The sequence below is a fragment of the Vicugna pacos genome, chromosome 3 (assembly GCF_048564905.1).
Source record: "Vicugna pacos chromosome 3, VicPac4, whole genome shotgun sequence".
Classification (NCBI taxonomy): domain Eukaryota; kingdom Metazoa; phylum Chordata; class Mammalia; order Artiodactyla; family Camelidae; genus Vicugna; species Vicugna pacos.
Window position 1 is genome coordinate 22245909 of NC_132989.1, and position 23387 is coordinate 22269295.

At 42.8% G+C, this 23387-nt stretch overlaps 4 protein-coding genes across 5 annotated transcripts in view; all 4 read right to left on the reverse strand.

Annotated features, from left to right (window-relative positions):
* The window catches only part of LOC102542125 (protocadherin alpha-C2), a 168443-nt gene that overhangs the window by 99619 nt on the left and 45437 nt on the right, over positions 1 to 23387 (reverse strand). The window contains exon 1 of one of the 2 annotated variants that reach the window (XM_072956446.1): positions 21002 to 23383. The exons of the other annotated variant lie outside the window; for it this stretch is intronic. Within the exon in view, the coding sequence (XP_072812547.1) occupies positions 21002 to 23383 (2382 nt within the window). Of the gene's footprint in view, positions 1 to 21001; positions 23384 to 23387 lie in introns of those variants that run through there. 2 annotated transcript variants of the gene reach the window in all.
* On the reverse strand, positions 1802 to 5051 carry LOC140690221 (protocadherin alpha-13-like). Its single transcript, XM_072951723.1, has 2 exons — positions 2675 to 5051; positions 1802 to 1836 (listed from the first exon to the last, which is right to left on the reverse strand). The coding sequence occupies exons 1-2, from the start codon at positions 5049 to 5051 to the stop codon at positions 1802 to 1804; spliced, it is 2412 nt and encodes an 803-aa protein (XP_072807824.1).
* Positions 7915 to 10461, reverse strand: LOC107032901 (protocadherin alpha-12-like). Its single transcript, XM_015234366.3, has one exon. The coding sequence runs from the start codon at positions 10308 to 10310 to the stop codon at positions 7926 to 7928; it is 2385 nt and encodes a 794-aa protein (XP_015089852.3). The 5' UTR covers positions 10311 to 10461; the 3' UTR covers positions 7915 to 7925.
* On the reverse strand, positions 13521 to 15947 carry LOC107033525 (protocadherin alpha-11-like). The gene has a single exon (XM_072951735.1). The coding sequence runs from the start codon at positions 15945 to 15947 to the stop codon at positions 13521 to 13523; it is 2427 nt and encodes an 808-aa protein (XP_072807836.1).

Sequence of the window (23387 nt, forward strand, 5' to 3'; positions counted from 1 at the left end):
AACTGGACAGCAACATGTAAAAGTATGAAATTAGAATATTCTCTAATGCCATAAACAAAAATAAACTCAAAATGGGTTAAAGACCTAGATGTAAAACTAGATACTATAAAGCTCCTAGAGGAAAACACACTGACATAAATTACAGCAATATTTTTTGTATCTGTCTTCTAAAGTAATTAAGATAAAAAACAAAAATAAATAAATGGGATCTAATTAAACTTAAAAGATTTTCCAGAGCAAAAGAAAATATAAACAAAACAAAAAGACAACTTATACTTATTAGAGATATGCAAATCAAAATTACAGTGAGGTATCACCTCACATTCCACTTTCATCAATGGATAGATCACACAGAAAACCAATAAGGAAACATTGAACTTGAACTATACTTTATATCAAGTGAACCTGACAAGCATAAACAGAACATTCCATCCACGGGCAGCGGAATATACATTCTTCTCAAGCACACATGGAACATTCTCCCAGATAGATCATATGTTAGGTCATAGAAGTCTCGGCAAATTTTAAAAGACTGAATATTCCAACCACAATATTATGAAACTAGAAATCAACAACAGGAGGAAAACTGAAAAACTCATAAACATGCAGAAATTAAATAATGCACTCTTGGAAACCAATGGGTCAAAGACAAAATCAAAGGGAAATTCACACATTTCTTGAAACAAATGAAAATGGAAACACAACATACCAACATGTATGGGTTGCAGCAAAAGAAGTGCTAAGAGGGAGGTTTATAGTGATAAATGCCTACATTAAGAAAAATTATCTCACTTATGTGGTATCTAAAATACAAACAAACAAACAAAGATTCAGAGAACAGACTGGTGGCCAGATGCAGGGGGTGGAGGGTAGGTGAAACTGGTGAAGGTGGTCAAAATATACACTGTCAGTTATGAAATAAGTAAGTCTGGGTAATGTAATGTAAAACATGGTGGCTAGAGTTAATAATGCTGTATTATAGACTTAAAAGTTGCTAAAGAGTAGATCTTAAAAGTTCTCTTTACAAGAAAAAAGATTTTGTAACTATGCATGGTGATGTATGTTAACTAGACTTAATGTGGTGATCATTTCACAATATATACAAATATTGAATCACTATGTTGTATACCTGAAACCAATATAATGCTGTATGTTAATTACACTTCAATTTTTTTAATTAAGTTAAATTTAAAAATAAATGTTTATGAAAAAAATATAAATAAATAAATAAAAAGAAATGTTTATGAAATGAATTTAATTAATAAACGTTCACTATAAAAGTCAGAAAGATCTTCCTAACTAAACGCAGAGACCCTAAAATCCATTAGGGAAAAAAGGACATATAAATTTTTAAAAAACTTTTATATGGATAGCAGAATATACTATAAACAAATCAATATAAATTATATAAGAGGAAAAATATTTATGATATAGAGAGGTGATAAAAGGCAGTATCTATATTTCACAGAGAAGTTTCTCAAACTGAAAAAACAGTTTTTCAATTAAAAAATAGGCAAAGAATTAAATTGATAAATAAAAGAAAACCAGATACAAATGTCAATATGCTCAAATTCACTGCTGGTATATAGCAATTAAAGTAACAATGAGATAATTACTTTATACAGATCACACTGGCAGAATGAGGACCTCTATGGCTTTTCAATATAAAGGAGAGTGCTCATAATCTGTTAGTGGAAGTTAAAGGTCCTACAAAATTCTTGTAAAGTAATCAAGCAACACATTTTAAAATTAAAATTATTAATAATCTTAGATGTATCGATTCTATATCTTAAAATGAATTTCACAGAAATAAAAGCACCAATATTTTGGGAATATGTAAAATAATAGTACAGCATGGTTTACAAGGTCAGAAGAATACTTAAAGTGCTCATCAACAGTGAATAATTCAGTATATAAATGATATACCCACAATACGGAGTACTATACAGGTATTAAAGTTATCATATTTCTAAGAATTTCCATGAGGTATTGGAGACTGAGAAAAGTAAAACTCACTGTCTATGCTAATAAACTTTCAAAAAGAAACAATAAAGAAAAACCTACAAGGTGTATGCATGTGTATAAATACTTACGTGACTACAAATAAAAATTTCAAAGGAAAATCATAAGATTTTCCATATTGGATATCAGAGAGGGGAACACTGGTGTGCCTAGAGAAAAATTAGAAAGGACCAAGCCAAAAAGATTTTTAAAAAGAAAGAAAACTACACTTTAAAAAATACTTTATGTTAAAAGTTATGGCTCTTTTCAAAATAAAATCTGTAGGTGGGTATAAGTATAAATTTTAAAAATAGATTTAAGAATTTTAATTATGGTTAACCTCATTAAAGCAAATGTTTTCTTAATGTTCAACTACTCACAATGTGGAGATTCTAGAAAATGTTTACGTAGGCAAAAATACTTTAAAACTATTACGAATACAACAAAAACAAATGATTAGCATATTGGACAATGTTAGGTTTTTGACTTAAGTTTTCCATCTGTAGAATAATTAAACCCATAATGTCAATAACACTCATTAAATACCGTAACGATGAACAAAATTAAAGAATGATCTTAAAATTGAAATTCAAGAAGCTTAAACGGAAAACCATGAGGAGGGTTAAAACAGTAAGAAAATTTAAATATGATCTCACCTCTCTGAACTGTTCTGAATCTGCTTCTATTACACTTCTTTCCTCCGCAGAACTCAGACAAGGAGGCAGGCTGGGACTGAAGGCCATGAGATCTGCCTTGGGCGGTCCCTCCCCAGAGCACACTCTCTGCCGCCTCTGCTGCGAGTAAGACCAGCTCCCCACCGCGCTGGAGCACACCAGCCTGGGCTTCCCGGGCCCGCACGCGCCCTCGCTGGGCGGCGCCGAGCACCGCAGCGCCGTGTACAGCAGCAGCGTGAGCACAAACAGGCTGGACACCGCGCAGATGGCGACGATCAGGTACACGTTCACATCCACTAACGCTGTCTCTGTGCCCGCGACACCCGCTGACGCCCGCGAAGAGGCCTTGGGTGCCTGGCCGCTGTCCTCCAGCGACAGCAGCACGGTGGCCGTGGCCGTCAGCGCCGGCTCGCCGTGGTCCTTCACCAGCACCAGCAGGCGCTGGCGTGGCGCGTCCGCCTCGTCCAGGGCGCGCGTCGTGCTGATCTCGCCCGTGTACAGCCCCACGCGGAACGGGCTGCGCGCGGCCCCCGCCGCCGCCTGCAGCTCGTACGACAGCCACGCGTTGTAGCCCGAGTCCGCGTCCACCGCGCGCACCTTCGCCACCACGTGGCCCGCGCCCACCGACCGCGCCACCAGCTGGCTCACCGCGCCGGCCCCGCCCCCAGGCCCGGGCGGCAGCAGCGCAGGCGCATTGTCGTTCTCGTCCAGCACGAACACCTGCAGCGTCACGTTGCTGCCCAGAGGCGGCACGCCCGCGTCACGCGCGCTCACCTGGAACTGCAGCAGCTCCAGCTCCTCGTGGTCCAGCGGCTGCAGCGCGTACACCTTGCCGCTCTCCGCGTGCACAGACACGTAGCTCGACAGCGCTCGCTCGCCCACCCGCCGCTCCACCAGCGAGTACGACACCAGCGCGTTCCCCTGCGCGTCCGCGTCCCGCGCCGACACGGTGAAGATGTGGCAGCCGGGCGGGTTGTTCTCCTTCACGAACACCGTGTACTCGGGTTGCGCGAACGTGGGCGCGTTGTCGTTCACGTCGGCCACGTCCACGGACACGCTGGCCGTGGCCGACAGCGAAGGCGAGCCTCCGTCCCTCGCGGTCACCACCAGCTCATAGTTGGCCACGCTTTCGCGATCCAAGACGCTGTCCAGCACCAGCGAATAGTAATTCTTGAAGGTGGACACCAGCTTGAAGGGGACTTGGGGCGTTAGTGAGCAAGTCACCTGACCGTTGGCGCCAGAGTCAGGGTCGGACACGCTAATCAAGGCTATGATGGTGCCCACCTGAGCATCCTCTCTCACTGGAAGAGCCAAAGAAGTGATGGTAACTTCCGGGGCATTATCATTTATATCGAGTACTTCCACTAAAATTGTACAATGACCCGCCATTGGAATATTCCCCTTGTCCACTGCTTCCACGGGTATTTCATACAATTTCTTTTCTTCGAAATCCAATTTACCTTTTGTCCTAACTTCTCCATTGTCAGGATTTATGGAAAATGCATATAATATTGCAGGTGATACGGGTCTTCTAAATGAGTAGATTATGTCTCCATTTGTACCATCATCAGGATCTGTGGCATTTAGTTTGATAACTAATGTTCCATTGACTGTGCTCTCTAACACTCTCACTTTGTAAATCAATTGGTCAAAATCTGGGGCGTTGTCATTCACATCCAAGATTGTGATCATCAGCTGAACTGTGCCGGTTAGCTCAGGTTTACCTCCATCACTGGCTGTCAATAATAAACTATGTTCCTGAATTTCCTCTCTGTCCAATGATTTCCTTAACACAAGTGATAACGAAGACGTTTGTTCACGGTTGTTTTGTGTGTCCAGTGTGAAATAATCGTTGGGATAGACTCGGTAGGTCAAGGCGGAGTTTACTCCAATATCTGCATCAGATGCGCCATCTAGTGGAAACCGAGTTTCCGGAGGTCTAGATTCAGCAATGATTATTCTTTTTTCACTTTCAGGGAATACAGGCGGGTTGTCGTTTATATCTGTAACTTCCACTTCCACATGGAACACCTGCAGCGGCCTGTCCACGATCACCTCCAGGTGGATGCTGCACTCCGCGCTCCGCCCGCACAGCTCCTCCCGGTCGATCCGAGAATTCACAAACAAAATGCCATTCTGCAGATTTACCTCCAGAAGGTCCCCGCGCCCTTTGGACGCCACCCGGAACAGGCGCGGCACCAGCTCCGCCAGCTCCAGCCCCAGGTCCTGCGCGATGCGGCCCACGAAGGTGCCGTGTTTGGCCTCCTCCGGAACCGAGTAGTGGACCTGGCCGCTCCCGGCTTCCCAGACTGCGAGGAGCAGAAGTGAGAGCAGCAGACGCGGAGCTCCTGGGCCTCCTCGCCAGGAAATCAGCATGGTACACTCAAAAGACTTTAAGAGATATCTGAAGTATATACACTACCTTACCTCAAATGTCTCTCAAGATCTAATTTTTCGGCCCTCTATTGCGGGAGGATTCGCTAGAGGTTTTCCACTATCTGCCAAATTTTAAGCAGGAAGGAAGAAAGGGAGGTGCTTTCTTCTCGGAATTGTTCTCAGTGAAGAGCGACACCGTGCGCATGAATGTGTAAGTGTAAAAGTGACTCTAAGTCTTCATGTTTTCCGTTGATAAAGGGTTTATTTCTTGCATTTCGTGACGTTTTTCACTGCAAACACGTAATGGAAGATTTAATGTGTTTCTTTCCAGCAACAGTTAATCACTGTATTCTGCTCAGCATTGGATGCTAGTTGAAATTGGTTGATGAGTTCCATCTTTCCACAAATATATATTTGCATGTGTAATAATACCTCATGCAGAATTTGAAAAAAGAGGTAATATTCTACATTTGCTTTTGGAAATCAGACTCTAGCTCTGCATAGCTTTGTAGATTTTGGTGGGAATGTTCTTTTCCCTGTAATTTTTTGAGACCTATTCACACAACATTCATTGAATCCAAATGGAAATATGATGAATCACATAAAAATAAAATGGATGAATGTGGAAAATTCAGTAATTGATATACCAGATTTTAAATAAATAAACAATATTTATAAGTTCCCCCAATATGACCGTGAAATGTGGATAATATATTTCTATTTAAAGGAAATGTCCAATGTGCGTATGAGTTTGTATGTGAGTGTGTACGTACATAAACACACAATAATGTAGACCATTTAGATATAACAATAGAGTTCTGGATTCTTTTTCTATAAAACATGCCAACAACTAGCATCTTACGTATTTGATAGAAATGAAATTACTACCAATAGGTTAAACTTCCCTATTCCCTCTCATCTTACATCTTCACTGGGGAAAATCCTACTATTCAAATTGACTCTGATTTTCCAAGCAACAACAGGTAGCTACAGAGGTTAACACATCTCTAACATGGAATAAAGGAAGGGTATATTGTTTTTATCTAATACTGTAACTATTTTTACCAAGTCACCAAGTTCCAGGCCAAATAGGGCTAAGAAAGAACTAGCGTGGCTCCAATAATTCTCTTGTGCACAACTTTGCAGGAAGTAATAGTTGTGTTCATTTCTGTATCTTTGCTCCCCTCTGAAAACATGAATATTTGGTGTTCTCTTGCCCCATCCTCCTTATTGCTCTGTTACTTTTATTAACACAGCTTTACTCTTATAATGGGAATAATTCCTTGATTCTAATTGTTCTTGTCTATCAAGGCCCCACTTGTCTCATTTAGCAATCCACCTAACCCAGAATACAGAGTCAACCATTTAAAACATGCCCTTCCAGACACCCTAGAGGCATGCAATTATATTATTCCTTTAAGATTTTCTTTACCTTTCAACACACAGCCTAACTATCCATTTTCTCCATTCCTCGTATTGAGTTTCTCAGGCTGTTAGTCACTTAACCATGATAACTGTATTCTCTACAAGTTTACTCTCACTTTTACCTCAGTTGAGCCCTTTAGTGAATTCATAATTAATTCCTGCCTATGAAGATTCTTCCATATTTTCTTCATTCTTCTCAAATTCCCAACCTGGTTCCCACCACCTAGTTCTCAGATTATGTATCCAGAGATAAGTCATCATATATGAACTCAACGACCCTCTTCTCATATGAACATTTTTCTTTATATTCTCTATTTTTCATTCCGTATTAAGGGAAAAATAGCCCCCCTTTTAGGCCAACCCTCCTTTCTTAGATTTTTTTTCCCCCTCTTCTATTCTCCATATTTTTCATCTTCATCTTCAGCCTTTCTCTGCCTGTCTCATCTTCAATATCTCCTTCTTTACTTGCATCTTTCCCTCACACTAAAAAACACTCTGGAAAGGCTTTGTTGGAAGAACGTTATGAGATGTGAAGAGTCATCTGATAATAGTGGCAGAGCAGTATGATGCCACCCCCAAGACTGAGTTTGAGCCACCTGCCACAATCTATGTGGCTTAGGTTTATAATAATATAATAAGCTTCAGGCTTCTAATTAGTAAAATGACAATAATAAATATTGTACCTGCACCATAGGCCTGAATTGATAATTAAATATTATTATATGATTAAAAACCCTAGGACAGGTCCTGGAAAATAATAGGGGACTAATAAGTATTCTTATATTTTATTGAATCAAAGAAATGCCATTAATTGTACGATGCACCATTATTTGTGTTCTACCAAAACAAACCAGCCAATTGAATTAATATAAACCATCAATTATAAGATGCATCCTGTTTTAGGTGGATATTATAATATTTTAAATGTAAAGTGACTATTATATTTTATGTAAATAAGGACAGTACAGTAGCCTATCCCAGTTGAAAGAAAGAAGGTACACCATGAAACAATAACAGAAAAGTATTCATCCTAGAATTAATAACATATAACTTTTTCATTGTTATGACACTTGAAAAGAGATTCTACTGAAATTAGATTGGTGCTCAGGGAGCCTATTTTAGAAGCCTGTGCACATGAGGAGCAGTAAAGGAATCCAGTTAAGGATATCTGGGAGCTCACTGCACTAATCTTGCAAATTTTTGTAATCATGAAATTGAGTACAAATTAAAAATAAATTTAAGTGTAGTAACCTAGGCAGTTTTTACTCAAATGTACTTATATTTTTCAAGACTAACCATTATAGGTAATATGAACATTTGCAGGAGAAAATATTTAAATGTGATTCATGGCCTGCAGTTCATCTTTATCTCGTTATTTAGTACGTGAAAAGTGGAGCTAATTCATGAAAAGTTTAGAATGACTAATATACTTAACATACTAGAATAATATCAAGGACTTACTTCACTGGAAGAACTTAAACAATCTTCTCGAGACTGTGGAAGACTGGGACTGAAGGCAATGAGGTCCGTCTTGGGCGGTCCCTCCCCAGAGCACACCCTCTGCCGCCTCTGCTGCGAGTAAGACCAGCTCCCCACCGCGCTGGAGCACACCAGCCTGGGCTTCCCGGGCCCGCACGCGCCCTCGCTGGGCGGCGCCGAGCACCGCAGCGCCGTGTACAGCAGCAGCGTGAGCACAAACAGGCTGGACACCGCGCAGATGGCGACGATCAGGTACACGTTCACATCCACCACAGCCGCTTCCGCTCCAGCGGCGCCCGTCGACGCCCGCGAAGAGGCCTTGGGCGCCTGGCCGCTGTCCTCCAGCGACAGCAGCACGGTGGCCGTGGCCGTCAGCGCCGGCTCGCCGTGGTCCTTCACCAGCACCAGCAGGCGCTGGCGTGGCGCGTCCGCCTCGTCCAGGGCGCGCGTCGTGCTGATCTCGCCCGTGTACAGCCCCACGCGGAACGGGCTGCGCGCGGCCCCCGCCGCCGCCTGCAGCTCGTACGACAGCCACGCGTTGTAGCCCGAGTCCGCGTCCACCGCGCGCACCTTCGCCACCACGTGGCCCGCGCCCACCGACCGCGCCACCAGCTGGCTCACCGCGCCGGCCCCGCCCCCAGGCCCGGGCGGCGGCGGCAGCAGCGCAGGCGCGTTGTCGTTCTCGTCCAGCACGAACACCTGCAGCGTCACGTTGCTGCCCAGAGGCGGCACGCCCGCGTCGCGCGCGCTCACCTGGAACTGCAGCAGCTCCAGCTCCTCGTGGTCCAGCGGCTGCAGCGCGTACACCTTGCCGCTCTCCGCGTGCACAGACACGTAGCTCGACAGCGCTCGCTCGCCCACCCGCCGCTCCACCAGCGAGTACGACACCAGCGCGTTCTCCTGCGCGTCCGCGTCCCGCGCCGACACGGTGAAGATGTGGCAGCCGGGCGGGTTGTTCTCCTTCACGAACACCGTGTACTCGGGCTGCGCGAACGTGGGCGCGTTGTCGTTCACGTCGGCCACATCCGCGAACACGCTGGCCGTGGCCGACAGCGAAGGCGAGCCCCCGTCCCTCGCGGTCACCACCAGCTCATAGTTAGCCACACTTTCGCGGTCTAAGGTGTTGTCCAGCACCAGCGAATAGTAATTCTTGAAGGTGGACACCAGCTTGAAGGGGACTTGGGGCGTTAGTGAGCAGGTCACCTGACCGTTGGTGCCTGAGTCAGGGTCGGACACGCTAATCAAAGCTATGACGGTGCCCACCTGAGCATCCTCTCGCACTGGGAGTGACAGAGAAGTGACCGTTACTTCAGGGGTATTGTCATTCAAGTCCATAACTTGCACCAGAACAGTGCAATGACCTGCCATGGAAGGAATCCCTTTATCAATGGCTTTAACCTGAATTTCATACTCATTATTCTCTTCAAAATCCAGTTTCCCATAAATTCTAATTTCACCTGTTTCTGGATTTATTGAAAACATACATTTTTCACTCATTGGCAAAATCATTCTGATTCCATAGGAAATATCTCTATTTGGTCCTTCGTCTAGATCAGAAGCGTTTAGCTGAATCACTCTGGTGTCGTTTGGGACATTTTCAAACAGCAACACTTTATAGCTAGGCTTATCAAACTCCGGAGCGTTGTCATTAACATCCAGGATGGTTATATGAATCTGAACAGAACCTGTTAGCTCGGGTTTGCCGCCATCCAGAGCTGTCAGCAACATATTTAGTTCTGGCATTTCTTCTCTATCCAAAGTCTTCCGAAGAATGAGTTCAGGCAATATACTTTTATCGGTTTTCGTTACTATTTTAAGAGTAAAATACTCATTTAGACTTAACCTATAGGTCAGAAGAGAGTTTAGGCCCATATCCGCATCGGAAGCGCCCTCTAGAGGAAAACGAGACTCGAGAGGAGCAGATTCAGAAACAAGTACCTTTTGTTCTCCTTCTCTGAACACCGGGGGATTGTCGTTAATGTCCTTCACTTCCACCTCCACGTGGAACACCTGCAGCGGCCTGTCCACGATCACCTCCAGGTGGATGCTGCACTCCGCACTCCGCCCGCACAGCTCCTCCCGGTCGATCCGAGAATTCACAAACAAAATGCCATTCTGCAGATTTACCTCCAGAAGATCCCCGCGTCCCTTGGACGCCACACGGAACAGGCGCGGCACCAGCTCCACCAGCTCCAGCCCCAGGTCCTGCGCGATGCGGCCCACGAAGGTGCCGTGTTTGGCCTCCTCGGGGACGGAGTAGTGGACCTGGCCGCTCCCCCACTCCCTGACTGCGAGGAGCAGAAACCAGAGTAGCAGTTGCCGAGCTTCGAAGCCTCCTTGCCAGGAAAACACCATTGCAAATAACGAGATCTCTGAGGTGAGACTCAGTTTTAAGGAATTGCTCGCCTACCGACATTTATGAGCAGTCTCCCCTTTCTGTAAGTATAAATTTTACCCAGCATTCCGGTCACTATGGAGTCGATCCTATTCTGTGAATGGTTGGAATCCGGGCGTGGAGATAAAATTTTCGCTTTTCACCTTTTGAGTGTATAGCGACATCATGTGACTGATTATGTAAGTACAAGAAAGATCCGGGAGTCTTTTTGGTTTAGCCACATTTTGGTTCATTTTAAATTTATTTAGACTTTTTAGATATTTTCATGGGTCATTTGTAAATACCTATTTATTTAATGTATACGATATTTTTAACAAAAAACAAATACTTCTATTATACTTCAATTTTTAAAATATTCTGCTTCAAGGTCTATTATAAAATAATCATTGAAATGAGGCATATCAGAAGCTACTCATTAGCTATCATGGACTTTAAAATAAAGAATAATATCCACCACCTCTGCCCTTATATCACATACAGTTCACAGCTGTAATGATTTTCATCCTTCACAAGCACTTCATTCTAAGACTTTAGGGGAAAGCCAAGAATTCCCTCATTTAGTAAAGGAAAAGAAACTTTAATTAATTAAAATAAAAAAATAAATTATTTTATCCATAAATCTGGTGAATATTAGAATCATTATAAATATGGGGGATATCATTGTTTTTGGATCCTTGATGCTCACATGTGATTACTTTTCATGCAACTGTTCTCATTCTCATAATATGTTGAAATGAAACTTGAATACAGATTCTGGAATAGTGTTTTCATGTAAAATGTTGAGTCAAAGCCTCCAAATTTTAGAGAATACTGAAGTGATAGTAGAACACTAATGAAAAGATCTCATGAAATGTTTTGGAGCCCAATCTTATTGTTTAGAGTCAAAAGAATATGAACTTCATAATGACTGTCTAGTTTCCCTCTAAATTGCTCCCTCCAGGCCAGATAGTAGTTACTCAGATTATGCTTCTCTTCAGAAAATCAGAATGGTGACTGTGAGATAAGGGAGAATCAAAAGACTTTTCATAATTTTACTCATTAATTCCAGATCAGCTTTAAGGGAAAACAAAACACAGATAAGATCCCACAGCTAGTTGTGAACAAGTAAACACGTTATTTATAAGCCCGTTTAAATTTGAATCAAAATCTTTAAACCAATAATTTGTCACCATTCCTTTTACACATAATGAAGGAAAGAAATATGAAATCTTTATAGAACCAGAAAATAATAACCAAGAATGATTCTACAAGCATAAAAATAACTTATATCAATTACCACACTGGCTGTTAATTAATGAAAAACATATTTGAAATTTGATGCCATTGGGCTATTTAAATTTCTATCATCACCAAGCTTCTGCATTTTATATTCATTTTCAAAAACAGTCAATGTACCATAACTGCTAAGTAACTTTACCAGTGTCTATGTAGTCTTCACACATTGTTAGACATAAATTATTAAACAGATAGGAACATCTAAATTTAGCTTAATACCTAAACAATGAAACTAGAAAATAGGATGAAATAACAATTTTGTATCATAGAATGTAAACCTAAAATTTAAAATAAGCATAAAAGACACAACATTTGTAGAGTGTAATTCATGTATTTGGAATTATCTAAAATGCGTATTGATTACTTATGTGCTATGTAAAAAGTAACAATTTGCAAAAATTTAACCTGTATTTAAAACATTCCAATATCTTTGTTTATTAAATTTAAATTATGTTGGGTAGTTCCAAGAAATTCATTTGGAGGTGGCTAATAAAGTGTGTCCTACCTAACATTCACATTTCTTTATATTTACAAAGTTTCACAAGTGATATGAAGGTTTAATCACTTTTGAGTCTGAGACATTTTATGTTTTATATAATTTTTTAAATATTTTATATTATATATATTATGTTATATTTTGGAATAATTAAGAATGTTTTTAGACAATATTGAGATACAAAGTTTCCTGACCAAAGGTTTGAGTATGAGCTTCAGCATGGGGTTCTTGAGTATTATGCCAAGTGGTACACTGCAATTTTAAGAGGAGAATGGCAACATACGACTTTCATCATATTCTCAGAGAAGTCAGTTTTTCTGCCACCTTACATGTAACTGAGAATCACTGAATTAGAAGAATTATTGAGAGGTAAATTATCTTTGCTAGACTCTTCAGATGTCATTATACCACATGGAAAGAAAATTTCACAAACCCCAGCAATAAAGCATTTAAAGACAGGAAATTTAAAAAGTGAGATGAATGAAACTAATTGTCAACAGGCTTCATTTTGGTAGTTAACTTTTTCCTTCTAGATGAATCCAGAAACTCAGGAAATAATGCCAGCTAGCATTTATTACAGACTGATATTATAAGCCTATAGGCATGCCTGTGACTTGATTGAGTAATATGAATAACTTTAATTGCCTAGTTACTGTAGAAGCATAAACATGGAAGTTCTGTTTCAGTATGCAGTAGATAAATTTATATTAATTTCATGGAACAAAATTTAAAATGCACAGAACTTTTAGTTATATTATTTCAATGAAATAATACTAGATAATTTCAGTGAAAACATACTAGACATACTAGAACAAAGGCTGCATTTTCTTTTACTGCAAATAATACGAAAACAAGTCTTACTTATAGAGGCAAAACCAAGGATTATTTACCCGACAATAAATGTTTGATGAATGTATAAATCCACAGGACTAAAAAAGGAAAATCCTTTCAGACTTAAATTAAAATGTTCAATTTTTATACAAGCCTGAAGTGAGAAAAGTCAAGTGATCTCATAATGTGAAAATATCAAGGCAAAATTCTGTTAAAAAAACAAAGTGGATGAGTAAAATTTAAATAATCCGTAGTGATTAGCTACATTAATGATTATTAGAGATGAAATGACATCGGTAGATCAGTGAAAATTGGAAATTATTTCTAATGAAGTGATGACAGGAAAGTCAGTCTTGTATCATTCTTTGTAAACAAATTCTAACAAGTTCCTATTAGGAAAATTAGGACACATATTGGCTAAAATCCTAATACTTTACATGATTAAAACTGGGTATGAGTTTCGTATTTCACTAACAAACATTGTTCCTTAAAATAATACTCAAAATACAGAGTACTCGTTAAACTTTTCTATGAAAGAAAATGGATTTTTAAAACTTTAACATAGACTTCAAAAAAGGGGAGAATCTATAGAACTCACCTGGCCAGGGTGGTTTGATTCTGCGTCCTGCCTTTCCTCTCCGACTTCTCTGTCCAGACCGGGAGGAAGACACGGACTAAAGGCCATAAGATCTGCCTTGGGCGGTCCCTCCCCAGAGCACACCCTCTGCCGCCTCTGCTGCGAGTAAGACCAGCTCCCCACCGCGCTGGAGCACACCAGCCTGGGCTTCCCGGGCCCGCACGCGCCCTCGCTGGGCGGCGCCGAGCAGCGCAGCGCCGTGTACAGCAGCAGCGTGAGCACAAACAGGCTGGACACCGCGCAGATGGCGACGATCAGGTACACGTTCACATCCACCACAGCCGCTTCCGCTCCAGCGGCGCCCGTCGACGCCCGCGAAGAGGCCTTGGGTGCCTGGCCGCTGTCCTCCAGCGACAGCAGCACGGTGGCCGTGGCCGTCAGCGCCGGCTCGCCGTGGTCCTTCACCAGCACCAGCAGGCGCTGGCGTGGCGCGTCCGCCTCGTCCAGGGCGCGCGTCGTGCTGATCTCGCCCGTGTACAGCCCCACGCGGAACGGGCTGCGCGCGGCCCCCGCCGCCGCCTGCAGCTCGTACGACAGCCACGCGTTGTAGCCCGAGTCCGCGTCCACCGCGCGCACCTTCGCCACCACGTGGCCCGCGCCCACCGACCGCGCCACCAGCTGGCTCACCGCGCCGGCCCCGCCCCCAGGCCCGGGCGGCGGCGGCAGCAGCGCAGGCGCGTTGTCGTTCTCGTCCAGCACGAACACCTGCAGCGTCACGTTGCTGCCCAGAGGCGGCACGCCCGCGTCGCGCGCGCTCACCTGGAACTGCAGCAGCTCCAGCTCCTCGTGGTCCAGCGGCTGCAGCGCGTACACCTTGCCGCTCTCCGCGTGCACAGACACGTAGCTCGACAGCGCTCGCTCGCCCACCCGCCGCTCCACCAGCGAGTACGACACCAGCGCGTTCTCCTGCGCGTCCGCGTCCCGCGCCGACACGGTGAAGATGTGGCAGCCGGGCGGGTTGTTCTCCTTCACGAACACCGTGTACTCGGGCTGCGCGAACGTGGGCGCGTTGTCGTTCACGTCGGCCACGTCCACGGACACGCTGGCCGTGGCCGACAGCGAAGGCGAGCCCCCGTCCCTCGCGGTCACCACCAGCTCATAGTTGGCCACGCTCTCGCGGTCCAAAGAGCTGTCCAGCACCAGCGAATAGTAGTTCTTGAATGTGGATATGATCTTGAAGGGGACTTGGGGCGTTAGTGAGCAGGTCACCTGTCCGTTGGCACCAGAGTCTCGATCAGATACACTGATCAGCGCAATGACGGTGCTTGGCTGAGTGTCCTCTCGAACTGGTAGAGACAGGGAAGTCACAGTGACTTCAGGGGCATTATCATTGGCATCTAAGATTTCGACCCAGATTGTACAATGACCTGCCATTGGGGGATTCCCCTTATCTGTGGCCTGTACTTCAATTTCATAAAATTTGTTTTCTTCATAATCTAAAGTTCCATTGATTCTCACTTCTCCATTATTTTCATTTAATGTAAATAAGGGTTTTCCATTAGGCTTAATGGACATCAAGGAATATGTTACCTCCCCATTGACTCCTTCATCTCGGTCTGTGGCATTTAACTTTATCACAATAGTTTCTTTAGCTGTGTTTTCCATCAATCTCAGCTTGTATTCTGATTGTTCAAATTCCGGATCATTGTCGTTAATATCCAAGACGTGGACCAACAGCTGAATAGTGCCAGTGAGCTCCGGTTTCCCTTTATCTGCAGCTGTCAGTAGCAAATTAAGTTCTGGAGTTTCCTCTCTATCCAGAGACTTCTTTAATGTAAGTGACAGCCTTTTAGACTGCTTATTATTTGTTGGTAATTCTAAAGAAAAGTACTCATTTTGACTTAGTCTGTAGGTCAATTGAGCATTCTCTCCTATATCGGCATCAGAAGCTCCCTCTAGAGGAAACTTCGAGTCTGGTTGCTTAGATTCGGAAATCAGCAGCTTTTGTTCTCTGAGAGGGAACACAGGTGGATTATCATTAATATCCTTTACTTCTACCTCCACGTGGAACACCTGCAGCGGCCTGTCCACGATCACCTCCAGGTGGATGCTGCACTCCGCACTCCGCCCGCACAGCTCCTCCCGGTCGATCCGAGAATTCACAAACAAAATGCCATTCTGCAGATTTACCTCCAGAAGATCCCCGCGTCCCTTGGACGCCACACGGAACAGGCGCGGCACCAGCTCCACCAGCTCCAGCCCCAGGTCCTGCGCGATGCGGCCCACGAAGGTGCCGTGTTTGGCCTCCTCGGAGACGGAGTAGTAGACTTGGCCGCTCCCGGCTTCCCAGGCTGCGAGGAGCAGAAGCGACAGCAGCAGTCGCACAGTGCCCAATCCCCTTCTTTGAGACACGAACATTGCATACAACGTATACATTCCAAAACAGGATTCTTTATACTTACAGTGCCATAGACTCCAGTTTCGCATTTAAAATCTTCCTGAATTTTTGAGAAGTTTCAAAGGATCCTTTAACGGTAGCATCCGGCATGATGGAGTCGTTTTGTATGGGGAGTTCCTGGCTATTCAGACCAATCCTTGAATGAAGTATTTCCACCGAGTAAAGAGCGACACCTTGTGCCTGAAATTGTGAGTATTGTACACTTCACCCAACAATATTACTTGAAGAGAAAAAAATAATTTCACGTGTTTCATGTTATTTTATCTCCAAAATACTTCCAAAGTGCTTATTTATGGACCATTCAGATTTTAAGTCCTACTGAACCTGATGGTATGTGGGAAAATGGCATTTTATCATTGATTAACATCATAAAAAGTATGTTCTTATGTTTTAGAGTTGTACAATTGTGCTTTTACTTCTACTTATATACACAGAGAGAGATCAATTCTATAGGTGACCTTATGAAAAACTAGGGTTAAATATTTCCTCATATAAAAATACTATCAAATTTGAATTGTTTTACTTCTGGTTTCCATGGTTACTTCAGCTGCTAGGAAACTTAAAGACACTTAATAACAACTCTTTAGTCTTTAAGTTCTGCATATTCTGTTCTTATCTATGTATACTTGCTTCCTATTCATATTTTTATTCTTCTGATTCTTTATTGTTACTTACATTTAATTGTATTCTTGTTACAAGCAACTTTATATCCATAGAAGAACAATAAGAAAAGCAAATATATATTTCAAATTTGGTAGTTTACAATAGAGTTTATAAGGGGAAAAGCTTATTGATGATGGATGAAAGTTTTATTTGGCATACATGACTTCTCATGTAAGTTGCATTGCTAACAGTATAATATGAGGTGGTATCAAAATGGCCATTATGTAATGGTGTCATTATATGAAAGAAGTAGTCTTTCAACTATAGAATGAATTTTATTACCATTCAATGAAATAAAAATCACCTTGAAAATGTCTGTGCCATACTGGTATTTCCACTCACCAGTACTGGCTTTTATATATCCGTCAAGGTATATTCATGAAAATAGCTGACCTATTTCTTCTTAAATGAATTTTGGGTTTGAGATTATAAGCTCACCCAAAACAAGGGCAATGATTTCTAATCACATCTCTTCTAAGTGCCTAATATTGTGCTTAAAAAATTAGAAAATAATCAAACAATTCAACACATGCTGAATGACCGTAGTGTTTATGGAAATTCAATTTCATGAAATACCAACTAGAAAATTGGAATTGTTGATGTGAGTTTCATTGCCCGAAGCTGTAATTTAGTTACCTGTCCTTTGTCTTTTCATATTACCTTGAGATTTAAGAAGGAAAAAGGAAGATAACAGTGGAAGTTTAGGATAGAAAGTGATTCAGAATAAATATTGTTCTCACTTGAGGATTTTGTTGTACGGTTTTGATGGCTCAAGTCCAGTCCAAAAGTATTACAATAACATGAAAAATTACTAGTATATATTTGTATGTTAGTATTTTTCTTTATCTTGAACACACATGTATTCTATTGCTAACTTCAAATCTTGCTTCATTTTTTCAAATTTGCCCTTTTCCCAATATTATTATTCTGCTAGAACTTTTAAAGTAAATTTAAAATTCTTTCTTAGAAAACTAATAAAACAGACACATTACCTTTTATGACACTGAATTCTGTTATGCCTGTAAAAGCAAACAATCATATAGGCCTCTAATCAAAATATAACATTAGGCTAGCTAACAGTAGATTTAACACGATATTTGAAGCCTATTGGGTTTATTTTGTAGAAGAAAGAAGCAACAAACCTCCAGTCACTTCATTATGGAAACTGGGGATTGAGATGTTACATGCAGTGTGGAGTCTTTAAAGGTAAAGAAATGAACATGAGAAAGTTTACCCAAGGGAGATGATGACATTACATGCCTCAATTAAAACCAGATGTTAACTTAGGAATTAATTTCCAGTACTGTGGTATTTTCCAAGTATGTGAAGTGATACTGGATGAACACCAAGTCATCAAGTCATAAAAGAGTTTGACATATTGTATGAATTAATGACACCTTTTTTGCATTTTGGCTGCAATATTTCTGATATCACCATCTCAATTGGCCCCTATAGAAGAGATTATGACATCTTTGAAGTCACCATTGGGGATGGGCCTGAATCTGGCAATAGACTAATGCCAAGTAGTCACATTGATACAATTGTATCAATACAAATCAATCGATACATTGATTTTGTAAGATTGATTGAAAATACTAAGGAACTTTGTGCCTGACCATTACTAAATCAATTTGGCTAGTCTTAAATTCCAGCTATATACCTTGCTAGTTATGTATCAGAGTGCTTGGTTTAATGTTCTACTATTCCTATCACCATTAATATTCCCTAATAGGTCTAGTACTACAATTTATTGAAAACACAAAACAGAGAAATAGATCTTGAAGCCATTTCTGGAAAGCCAGTATGTTCTTTGAAATTAATAGATTAGAAGTAGTATCCAACATTGCATCTCCAAAATTATAGAATATATGCAGTGATGGTCACTCTGTGGTTTCTTGACTTATTTCAACTACATACAGTTATTTGCTCATTTTTTCAATGGGCAGAGATCTCTCGTACAACAATAAAACTGAAGAAGACTGAATCCTTCTTCAGTCACACACATTCAAAATTTTTCATGGGATATGTACCTTCAAACCTTATACCTTATCAAAGTATGCAATTTTGGAAACAATTAGTGATCTTTTGTTGGTGTTCAGGATCCAAGAAATAATCATATTACTACTTATATTTGTCCAAAACATTATTCTGATTCACAATGTTAAAAGGACAAAGTCATTTTTGTATGTATCATTCGGCTTTGGTGTCCTGCAAGGTCAGTGCAGACCAGTCTTCTGATTTTCCTCATTATTAAATAATTCTACTTATTTATATCACTTCCAAACAACTAATAAATAATTCTTATAAGACAACTCTTAATTAGTTACTAATCAAATAATGTAAATACCTATTTCAATGTGATGTTAACTAGGACAAGTGATAATGACGATCACAAACCTTCTGAGAAAAGAAAATCACCTAACAACACAAAAAATCTTAATTCCTACCCTAAATATAGTATTGTACAAAGATAATCATGAAGGTTTTTTCCTAAAGATAACAAAAAGGAGGACTCACTTGTATACAGCTTGTGCTTGATTTGCCTAGCCAGAACTATGCCTGATCAGAGAAAAGATGTACTCTATAGAGTTCTACAGGGAATAAAAGAATGGCTGTCAAATCTCAAAGGTATGCATTTGAATATCATCTCTATCCTGTAGTAGCTAAATGGCAGTAGATAAGATAGATAAACATCTTACCACTCTTATCTTTAAATTTTGGATAGTCATGTACTTGACAAGTTGTTATAGGGGTTAAGTAAAATTATGCATTTTAAGATCTTCACATCATGTCTTACAGATAGAACTATCTCAAATAGCGGTGGTTGATTACAGTTAGTGACCAATATTTGCTCTTGTTCTATTCTCGAGCTATGGATGAAGAGAATTCCAGTACCAAAAACTAGGGTATGGTCTTTCCTTTTCTGAAGATTTCCTAACCTTCATGGAAATCTTCATGGAAATCATCCTACTTTCTTGGTAGAAAATAGCCACTAAGACCTTTTCAGCATTTCTATTGACTTTACCCTATCTATACCACAGTTCTCATCCCCAGTGTAAGTCTATCATATACAATTTATTTCTCCACACAATACAATTAAAGAATCACTAATTTGTACATTAGACCTAAAAAGAACAAAGTAAGTTCTCTGTGATCTCTTTAGAGGAAACAATCCACATGAATACAACATTGGGACAAAAAAGTGTTTGCATCAAATGTATCTAAAGTTAAAAAAATTTAAGTACACGATGTTAAATTCTGAAATGTGATGAAAAGCAACATTGTCAAGTGAAAGGACATTTATAGATATTCCATGGTTGTTATACATACATTATTTAAAGCAATATCATTCTGAGGACCAAGCAGCTTGGTGAACAAAGGCAGATGTATCACAATTCCTCATATATGGAAAGACAATTTTTAAACTCAAAGCACAAAGAAGTGTGAATTTTTCTACTTTAAATGTTTCCATATAGCGTCATGACAAGTACCATGAATGCAAGAAATATGCATATGACCAATGCTCAAATAAATCTTCCAAATGAAATAGAAGAGTGTAGCTAATTAATGTGGAGGACAGCAGCAATGAGGTCAGTGGGCAATTAGCAAAATCATCGTTATAATAGAAATTTTTTAAAAGTTGTCTATCTGAAGTAGTTGAAGACTATGAAGAAAATGAGTTTAAATACGAGGGGGTTAAAAACCAAAAAACGTAAAACCATCTCCAAAGGAAAGGCTAAAATTCTCTCCACTATCACCAAGAAGCATGCCATTGATTATAAAGAAACAAAGTCATTTATAAAATAAGGCCACCTCAATAGCTCATGCCCATCAGTAATATACAAACTTATAGATTATAGGAAGATAAGAATTTAAACATATTAAACTCAAATTAATGAAATTATGGAATTATGCATCGTTACGGTAATTTTGAATGCATAAACATAAAGAGTAGAGGACACCAATTAGAATAAGAAAATGAATAGGAAGAATGAATTGCTGCAAAACTGGGAAGTAGATTTGAACCTTACCCACATCCTCCATTTCCCATCAGTGATCCTTGTGTCCTTCCTGGCTGACTTAGTCTTCCTCATTTATAGGAAGCTTTGGCCATCTATTTCATTATTATTATTCCTACCAACTATATAATATTCCCCGTGTGTTCCAGAAGTCTGTGGTGAAAAGTAATAAAATGGCTAGACTTCCACAGTGCTTTAGAATAAACCATCAGAAGCCAAAGACAAAATTAAAAAAAAAAAAGAATTGAAGCAATGGACTTATAGTAATTTGGTGGTGAAGTACTATGTGATTGACATTAATAGGCAAGATATCCCAGAATTACTGTACTTACTTTCTCGCAAAACTCCTGTTGGTCCCCAGAATCTCCAGAACTCGAACCAGGAGGAACGCTAGGACTGAAGGCTATGAGGTCGGTTTTGGGCGGTCCCTCCCCAGAGCACACCCTCTGCCGCCTCTGCTGCAAGGAAGACCAGCTCCCCACCGCGCTGGAGCACACCAGCCTGGGCTTCCCGGGCCCGCACGCGCCCTCGCTGGGCGGCGCCGAGCACCGCAGCGCCGTGTACAGCAGCAGCGTGAGCACAAACAGGCTGGACACCGCGCAGATGGCGACGATCAGGTACACGTTCACATCCACCACAGCCGCCTCTGCTCCAGCGGCGCCCGTCGACGCCCGCGAAGAGGCCTTGGGCGCCTGGCCGCTGTCCTCCAGCGACAGCAGCACGGTGGCCGTGGCCGTCAGCGCCGGCTCGCCGTGGTCCTTCACCAGCACCAGCAGGCGCTGGCGTGGCGCGTCCGCCTCGTCCAGGGCGCGCGTCGTGCTGATCTCGCCCGTGTACAGCCCCACGCGGAACGGGCTGCGCGCGGCCCCCGCCGCCGCCTGCAGCTCGTACGACAGCCACGCGTTGTAGCCCGAGTCCGCGTCCACCGCGCGCACCTTCGCCACCACGTGGCCCACGCCCACCGACCGCGCCACCAGCTGGCTCACCGCGCCGGCCCCGCCCCCAGGCCCGGGTGGCAGCAGCGCAGGCGCATTGTCGTTCTCGTCCAGCACGAACACCTGCAGCGTCACGTTGCTGCCCAGAGGCGGCACGCCCGCGTCGCGCGCGCTCACCTGGAACTGCAGCAGCTCCAGCTCCTCGTGGTCCAGCGGCTGCAGCGCGTACACCTTGCCGCTCTCCGCGTGCACAGACACGTAGCTCGACAGCGCTCGCTCGCCCACCCGCCGCTCCACCAGCGAGTACGACACCAGCGCGTTCCCCTGCGCGTCCGCGTCCCGCGCCGACACGGTGAAGATGTGGCAGCCGGGCGGGTTGTTCTCCTTCACGAACACCGTGTACTCGGGCTGCGCGAACGTGGGCGCGTTGTCGTTCACGTCGGCCACGTCCACGGACACGCTGGCTGTGGCCGACAGCGAAGGCGAGCCCCCATCCTTCGCGGTCACCACCAGCTCATAATTGGCCACGCTCTCGCGGTCCAAGGCGCTGTCCAGTACCAAGGAATAGTAATTCTTGAAGGTAGACACCAGCTTGAAGGGGACTTCAGGTGCTAGTGAGCAGGTCACTTGCCCATTGCCACCTGCGTCTCGATCGGTTACACTGATTAGAGCTATGACTGTCCCCAGTGAAGCATCCTCTGGAATAGAGAGCAAAAGCGAAGTCACTAGCAACTCGGGAGCATTATCGTTGATGTCCAAGACTTCTATCAAGATTGTGCAGTGACCAAACATTGGGGGATTTCCTTTGTCAATTGCTTCTATGTGAAGTTTCCACAATTTATTTTCTTCATAATCAATTTTTCCATTTACTTTTATTTCTCCACTGATTGAATCTATGCGAAAAGCGGCTTCTGTATTGGGAGAGACATCAGTTGCAAAAGAATAAAGAATGTCGCCGTTTAAACCCTCATCCAAATCCGAGGCGTTAAGCCTAATAACCATTGTACCATTTCTTGCATTTTCCAGTAATTTTATTCGATGAACTGCTTTGTCAAACACTGGGGCGTTGTCATTTACATCCAGCACTGTGATGTGTAACTCGACGGTACCTGTCAGCTCAGGTTTTCCTCCATCCGTTGCTTTCAGCACCAAGAGAAGCTCTGAAGCGGCTTCCCTGTCTAAAGGTTTTTTTAGTACTAGTTCTAGCGGTTTTACCTGCTCGTCGTTGGTTCGTATGTCCAGAGAGAAATACTCGTTGGGGCTCAGTCTGTAAGTCAGCAGAGCGTTGGTCCCAATGTCTGCATCAGAGGCGCCCTCTAGTGAAAAATGAGAGTCAAGAGCCCTACTTTCGGAAATAAACAGATTTTTGTGTGTCGCTGGGAAAGCAGGAGGATTGTCGTTAATGTCTTTCACCTCTACCTCCACGTGGAACACCTGCAGCGGCCTGTCCACGATCACCTCCAGGTGGATGCTGCACTCCGCGCTCCGCCCGCACAGTTCCTCCCGGTCGATCCGAGAATTCACAAACAAAATGCCATTCTGCAGGTTTACCTCCAGAAGGTCCCCGCGCCCTTTGGACGCCACCCGGAACAGGCGCGGCACCAGCTCCGCCAGCTCCAGCCCCAGGTCCTGCGCGATGCGGCCCACGAAGGTGCCGTGTTTCGCCTCCTCAGAGACGGAGTAGTAGACCTGGCCGCTGCCGGCCTCCCAAGTTGCAAGGAGCAGAAACGAGAGCAGCAGGCGCCTGGCTCCCCCGCCACCTGGTCCTGAAGCTAACATCGTG